The sequence below is a fragment of the Heterodontus francisci genome, chromosome 1 (assembly GCF_036365525.1).
Source record: "Heterodontus francisci isolate sHetFra1 chromosome 1, sHetFra1.hap1, whole genome shotgun sequence".
NCBI lineage: Eukaryota > Metazoa > Chordata > Chondrichthyes > Heterodontiformes > Heterodontidae > Heterodontus > Heterodontus francisci.
Genome location: NC_090371.1, coordinates 244,208,664 through 244,216,033, shown reverse-complemented (window position 1 = coordinate 244,216,033; position 7,370 = coordinate 244,208,664). Strand labels below are relative to the sequence as shown.

The 7,370-nt window shown below is 42.8% G+C and overlaps 1 protein-coding gene across 14 annotated transcripts in view; it reads right to left on the bottom strand.

Moving 5' to 3' along the window:
• Positions 1 to 5,026: 5,026 nt before the first annotated feature.
• The window catches only part of kiaa1109 (KIAA1109 ortholog), a 637,888-nt gene continuing 635,544 nt past the window's right edge, over positions 5,027 to 7,370 (bottom strand). For all 14 annotated transcript variants that reach the window (XM_068042417.1, XM_068042485.1, XM_068042453.1 and 11 more), the window contains one exon: positions 5,027 to 6,974. In XM_068042417.1, the coding sequence (XP_067898518.1) occupies positions 6,752 to 6,974 (223 nt within the window). In that variant the 3' untranslated portion in view covers positions 5,027 to 6,751. The remainder of the gene's footprint in view (positions 6,975 to 7,370) is intronic.

Here is a 7,370-nt window from a genome sequence, read left to right as displayed (position 1 = left end):
TGCATGCTGGTCTCCTGGCACGGTCTTGCCCTGGGCCATTTTCCTGGAGGCAGGACTTGGCCAGTTGCATGGAGGTGACCTCCCAGGGGCAGGGGGAGGTTGGTGGGGGGGGGGCATTTTTTTAATTTATAAGTTTCAAAAGTTGATGAGATGACACCTCAAGATGGAGGCTCTTTCTCTCACCTGAACTGCAGGCTGCAGCTCCTCCTGCTGTGACTGTGCAGTTTTGAGAACTTATCCGCCATCCTTAATTGGTGAGTGAGCCCACCCTTTGGCCACTAATTGGCCAATTCAGGGAAAATCACTGCCGAATGACTGTTCCCCACACAGTGTGGACTCCCATTTGACCCCAACATCAGAGTCCTGAATCAAAATCCTGCCAGTTAACTCGTTTCTCTCCGCACAGATGCTGCCTGACCTAGAGGCCTGCTTTAGGTTGGGGAAAAAGAACTTGACCCGAACCACAGCGGACCCAAGCCCAACCCGGCAAGAGTCCCTTCGATTTTGCACCGAGCCCAACCCGACCTGAACCCGCCACTACTTGACCTGACCCGAGCCGTCCATCCCTTTACTTACCTTCCTGACACCGGACCTGCAAGAAGCTGCAGCGCATGGGTGATGACATCACTCGCTCACTGCGCAGACTCAGTTTTGTCCCGGACTCCCAGCTCAGAAAAGTTTTTTTATTTTTAATACTTACCAGTGGAGCACTTACCGTGTGTGTCCGGCCCAACTCGAGCCCGAAAGCCGGCCCCAGAAGATGGGCCCAACCCGACCTGAACCCGACACAGGGCTCTAGCCTGACCTGAGTATTTCCAGCATGTTCTGTTTTAATTTTGGAACTGTCTTTTCAAAAGAAAATGCATTAGGAATTGCTCGTTTTTGATTGCTCCCCTTAAACACAGTTCTGTACATTTAATGATTTTGCAATCTATCTCAGGCCTTCTGATCACAAATTTTTGTTGATGGCTCTAATTTTTGTTTTTGTTCTTAGGACCTCAGTAACACTGGCAAGACTGCATTTATTGGTCAGCCCAGTCACTGAGCAGGTCGGGCTGAGCTTTCCTGAACAGCTGTAGTCCTGCTGATGGTGCTAGGTAGAGAATTTCTGGATTTTAGCCTAAGAACAATGAAGGAATGGCCTAATATGTCCAAATCAGATGATGTGCCTCTTCTAATTAAAGCATCAAGGAGATACTGGGTTGCCCAGTGTCGTCATACCAAAAAAAATGAACAAAACTGCCCCTTTTTTTTTTTAGAAATTTGCAACTAATAGAAAACCCAAATCTACAAAAGGAAACTTAAATATATACACGATCCGCTTATACACTCCAGTGCCTGCGGTGCCCACCAGTCGGGTCAGATCTCAGACTGGTGAACACCACATGCTCCCTCTCCAGGGCCACCCAGGTGTGGAAAATGAAAGGGGGCAGGCAGCCAGAGTAACCACCCCCATGTACGGCATCCAGTCAGGTGATGTGTGACTTGGAGGTAATGATGTTGCGATTGCTCGTCTTTGGTAAATGGACATTGCAGGGGAGAGGTGCTGTTGAAGTAACCTCGGTGCATTGTTCCAGTATACAGTCAATGTATGCCAGAGATCTGACGGGTACTGATCAGGAAAACTTTATTTGAGATGGTGTTGAACTTCTGTGTTTCAGACAAAATTGTGTGATGAGCACAAGCAGCTGAATGGTGTACACCTGGTCCTCTATCCCTGTATTCTTGCTCCTGTCAACATGGGTGATGAGTATTCCATCACATTCCTGACTTGATGCAATCAGAAGGTGAGCCAATTGTTGTAGAGTCTCTGCCCTGTAGCCACAAAGTTGGTGTGGCTGATCCAGTTAAGCTCAAATTGTTGCTGATGGATATTTTGTGATTGTGGTGTCTTTGAAGTTCATGGGGGAGTTGATTGTTGCCTGGTAATTAAGTAGCAGATATATTACCTGCCAGTAGGTTGGAGACATTCCTGGATGTTTGATCACATGAAGTTCTGGCCACGACATCTATAAATGTTATTGCATTTGTTTAATAAAGGTGTTGTCTCTATAGTTGCAGATCTTTGATCACGGTTTTGTGGCAGTAGCTTTTGCGTGAAAAGATTTAAGAACCAGGAGGCTACTCATGAGCAGGTGAGATAGGGAAACCAAGAGCGGGGAAGAAGGGAACCAAAAGCTGGGAGGAATTTTAATTCCACCAGTAACAATGGTTACTCACTGAAATTGAACAAATAGCTAATAGTAATACTCAGAATCCCTTCATGACCAACAATAATATTACTCACTGATGGTAATATGTGTTAACACCCTGATATTGTACTGGTAACCAATAGTAAACTTATAATTTACTGATATTCATTTGAAACCATTTCCATGCATTGCTGAAGGTTTGGTCAGGCTACCCAGTTGAAGCCAGATTTAATAGAATCTATTTCTTTGTCTATGTCCTTGGACTCATGTTTTATGTGAAGGTGGCAACTGACTGGGAGCCTCAGTCAGAACAGATTTGTTCTTGGACTTCATGTCAAAACTGGCCTGAACGGAACAAGAGATTGCCCAAAGTGCTCATAGTTTAGGGTACTTCTCACAGGGGACATCATCCTTAACTCAGCTTGGCACCACCATTTCTAAAGCACTCCCTGGGCTCAACGCCAATAAAGGAATTTTCGTTGAATTAGAAAAATTACAGCACAGGTGGTGGCTATTTGGCCCCCAATGCTAATGCTCCCTCCTGTAAGCCCATTCCTCTCATATCCTTTTATATTCCTTTTTCAAATATTTGTCCCCTTCCCTTTTTGGATTAAATTTTAGTGTCTATCTCAATAGCCACATGTGGTGAAGGATCCCAGAGTCTAATAATCTTCAGTTCAAGAACCTTGCTCTTCCCTTCCCCCCTTGGTTTTTGCTCCCTAGTTTTCCATTTGCCCCCCAGTGGGAACAATCTTACATTATTTAACCACAGTAGGGTCCAGGTTTCACTCACCACTTTGCTGCTGCTTCTAACTCAGCAAGAAATGTTGGACCCCCCCCCCCCCCCCCCCCCCCGCCCCCCACCACTTGAGCCACAATCCCCTGAACTCCCATTCCCTAGTCATCTTTCACTAATCTCCCATTCCACTGCATATCTCTCTCCCATTCTCCATCGCCTGATCCACCCATTTCACAGACTGTTCTCACTGCTCCCATCCCATGATCTTCATTTGCCAGCATTCCTCTTTCCCCAAGTCCCATTCCCCAGTCTCCATCTCTTCCCAATCCTGCTCCTGGAGCTGATGTTTGGGCCGGGGAGGGCATTGTTGCAGGCAATTTTAACGTGCTGATCCCATGAGCTGCTAGATGCAGCTCTCGGGAGGGGAATTGCTGATTCCAGGAGGCAAAAGTGGAAATGTTGGCTAGCCTGTGCAACAGTCGTCAGCCCAAACATTAAATTCCTGCTGAAGCCAGGAGGTGTTGTGCTATGTCAAAGTTAACCTTAGTAGTCTGGAAAAATTTTCAGGTAAGATGGTTTAATTTTATATGCGGTCAAAATGCAGCATAAAGAAGCACATTTTTAGGCAACTCAGGTGCAATCACTCATGGTATTGTCCTGACAATTATCAGTATTGCTTTTAGTCCTCTTCCCTCCACAGGGTGCTTGAGCCACCCAAGAATGGATTGGTAAGATGTGTTTCTATAGTTCCCCCATACGTTGAGCTCCTAATCAACTACATCACCACAGTTGAGGGGTGTAGGGGAAGGAAACAATCCGTCATCAATCTATGGGAACAAGTTGATAGCATATATATCGAGTATGGATCGCTTGCAAGCATTCAAAAGAGAATTGGACATGTTCCTGACTGTAGCGAACATCTCTTCATCTAGAGAATGGGGTGGATGCATTTCCCAGGCACCATGGTCTTCTGGAACTTGTTTGTTCAACTTCATGGATTGGAGAGAAATTTTCCTGAGCATTTTCCCTAAGTTGACCAAAGGTCGTTTCCCCTTTCCCAAGAAATAACGGTTGGTGGATTGATTGGGGTGGCGGTGCGGGCAGGGTTTGGAAATTTGGGCTATAGTATACAGGAATTGGCATTGGTTATGTTCAGTGGACTAACTGGTCTTTTCCTGTCTTTCCTTTTTGTAAATTTAATATGAAATTGTAATACAGTAACTTTAGAGTCTCTACATTGGCACAGCTCATCACTACTGGTACTTCTGCTAATACACTTTACTTCAGCCAAATGATCATAAATTTGACATCCAACTATGCAGCCATAAGTAAATCATGTAATTAAAGTACATTAGTCAAACTCTCAGGCCAAAACTGGACTTTATCTTAATTTTGGAAATATTTTTGGTACTCATCTTTACTTTAGGGCATTTATTCCCAATATACCAGACATCTTGTCCAATGGCTTTTAAGATTCCAATTGCAGTCCCAGCAGGTTACATGAGAGAGGCAGACCAGCTGTTCAATTAGCAGTAGTGCCCTGGAATACAGCTTGGTTCAGGTATAGACCTATCGGGTTGAATTTTACCAGCCCCTTGTCGCCATGGTGGGGAAGCCTGTAAAATGCGAGCGGGTGCAGCCTGCCACGACCCCGAGAAGACCCCGCTAGATATTAGCGACAGCTGCGAGGCCTTGGTGTAGCCCCCCCCCCCCCACCGCTTTATTAAAATATTAAAATGAGGTTAATTAAAATGCAGATAAATTTGCCTGCCACCGCCGGCCACCTCATGCCGATTTTGCTGCAACTTGTGCGCCATCGGAACTCTGTGCGGAATTCAAAGATGAGAAACTGGTGGAGTGGGAAGATGAATCAAATTATCAGGGCGTGAGGAGGAAGCAGGAAGAACAATAATCATTGGCCATTGGGACGGTGGAAAGGGGTTGAAGAGCTAATGTGCTGAGGTTGGGGGGGGAACTTTGGGGGGGGGGGGGGCGGGGGAAGCACATGGGACTAAAATACATTCCAAATACATCAGACAATAAAAACACCATTGTGGGGGTTGGGAAAGGGCCTCCATGTTTTAATTTTTTATTTGAAATAAAAATTTTGTCACAGCGCTTTAAACAATTACATTTACCTGAAGGGCTTGAAGCACTGTAAAAATGGCACTGATGCCTGTGCGGTGGTACCATTTGCCGGTCTGCCCCCTCCATTTAAATGAGCCCCCGCGCATAATATCGCGGGGACTCTGCGGTGGCACTTGCACGTTGGAAGGCCGCTGACTTCACGGCGTGTCGCCGCAGTGCTTGGCGTGCTGATAAAATTCAGCCCACAGTTCTCTGAATACACATTCTGAAATTCCCTTACTAAACCCCTCTGTCTCCTTCCTTTGCTTCAACAATTATTTTTGTTTAATTATACCTTTGTGAAGCAGCTTGGTCTGTTTTTTCGGTGTTAAAGGTGCTGTATAAAAGAAATATATTCAAGTTCCGAATGCAAGCAAGCTAGCTCAGGATGTCCCAAAGCACTTTATAGCCAATTAAGTAAGACTTAACTGTCATTACATTTGTACGGTAAGGAAAATGGCAGCCAGTATGCACACAAGTAGGTCTCAAAAACCTTAAATAAATGAGGTCATCTGTTTTAGGTGTTGGCTGAGGGATAAATGTTGGGCGAGACATGGAGAGACCACCCATGGGATATTTTGCATCCTCCTGAGTAGGCAGATGGGGCCTCAGTTTAATGGAAAGATGACACCTTTGTCACTGCAGCATGCCCTTGGTGCTGCACCAAAGTGCCATCCTAGATTCTGTCTTCAAGAGCTTGAACCATGATCTTCTGACTTGGAGGTGAGAGTGGCTCACACACACAACTGATTTGGCTGTTAACTCCCATCACTAGGTATTGCATTTTTACAGTATATTGACCTAAAAAGGACATTGCTCACCTCCTGTTTTGGGGAAGGTGGGAATAAATTGGTGGGTTTAAGTAACAATTGCATCACTGGTACAATTTCAAAAGCCATACAGCTTAATGGAGCTCATGGCCAATCTATCTTTACTCCTACACAATATGAATTAAAACAGTTTTAAATCGACTTGTGCTCTGTAAAATATCAGAATTATGAGTTACAGCTAGTTTGTTAAATCAGCAAACAAAATTGAAATTTCCTAAAGTTAATTGCCTCCAAGAAATTCTGCACATATACTTTAATTTTATTGATCAGTTTGGGGGACAGGGTATTGAATTTAAAAAAAACTTAATTTAAACAGTTTTTATTTGTGAACAAATTAATACATGAACTCAACCATTTAGTTTTGCATTTGCAATAAAATTATAAATTACAGTACATTTGCTGTCAAAGTAATGCAATTCACATTGAATAAAGATTATCAACAACAAATCCTTAACAGTACCAATTTAATTATGAACAATGAAATGTAAGATAATTCAGGTAATCATTTTAGTAATTATAATACAAAGACACTAACTGCATTGCACATAATCACAATAAAAATGGGAATGCTAAGCAGTACTTTGACACTCTTCACTATACTTTCTCTCTCATACACACACATCACAGTAATTGTGCAATACTTTAACCAGTTTAAAATGGCACCATGCACCATAGCAAAACAGTCAAACTTGTATGTTCATAACAAAGCAGTATAAAGAAGCACTTTCCAGTTGATTTTTGCTAATAAAGTTCCACAAAACTGAATTCTGGTGAAACGTTATGCAAATTAATATTCAGAACACTATAAAACCGTAAATGAAATTTACAGCAATCACAAAAATGAAAGTGGTTATGTCATAAACTTATTTTTGATGTTCCTCTTTGTCTTTTCCTTTCTTTTCTTTTTCATCCTGTAATGCTACGCCAAGCTTTTTAATAAGAACCGAGAGAACCTTATCTAGTGGATCCATGACTCCACGCTGCACCCATTTTGGAATCGTGATTCTGGCATGATGGAATCCCAGCTTTTGAAGAATATAGTCCACACCTACTGGGTCAATCTTCCTTCCGGTCCAGGAAATTAATCTATGAAAAAAAGTTCAGCCAAAGTATGTTGCTGCCATAGTAGCTGAAGATCACATTTTTAAATGAGTTACAACCTTTAAAGGTCATGAAGTAATTCCAATGCTAAGAAAAGTTTGAATTGACTTATTGACACCAGCTGTCAAGTTGCAGGAATTCCTTAACTACATCACTTGGAAAATAATTATAACAGTAATTGTTATTGAGGTTCTAAAGGAACCAATTACTTGCTCATTTAGAGAAAGTTCAATATTGTTAGTAAGATGAGAGATACTTTTTAGATAGCCATGAGTATATTGTATTTTGGAAGGCAAGCATTTGATGAGGTGAAAACTCACTCCATTATTTTCTTCATTCCTATCCTGAACATACTGACTCTTTCTTGGGACTGCCCTTTTT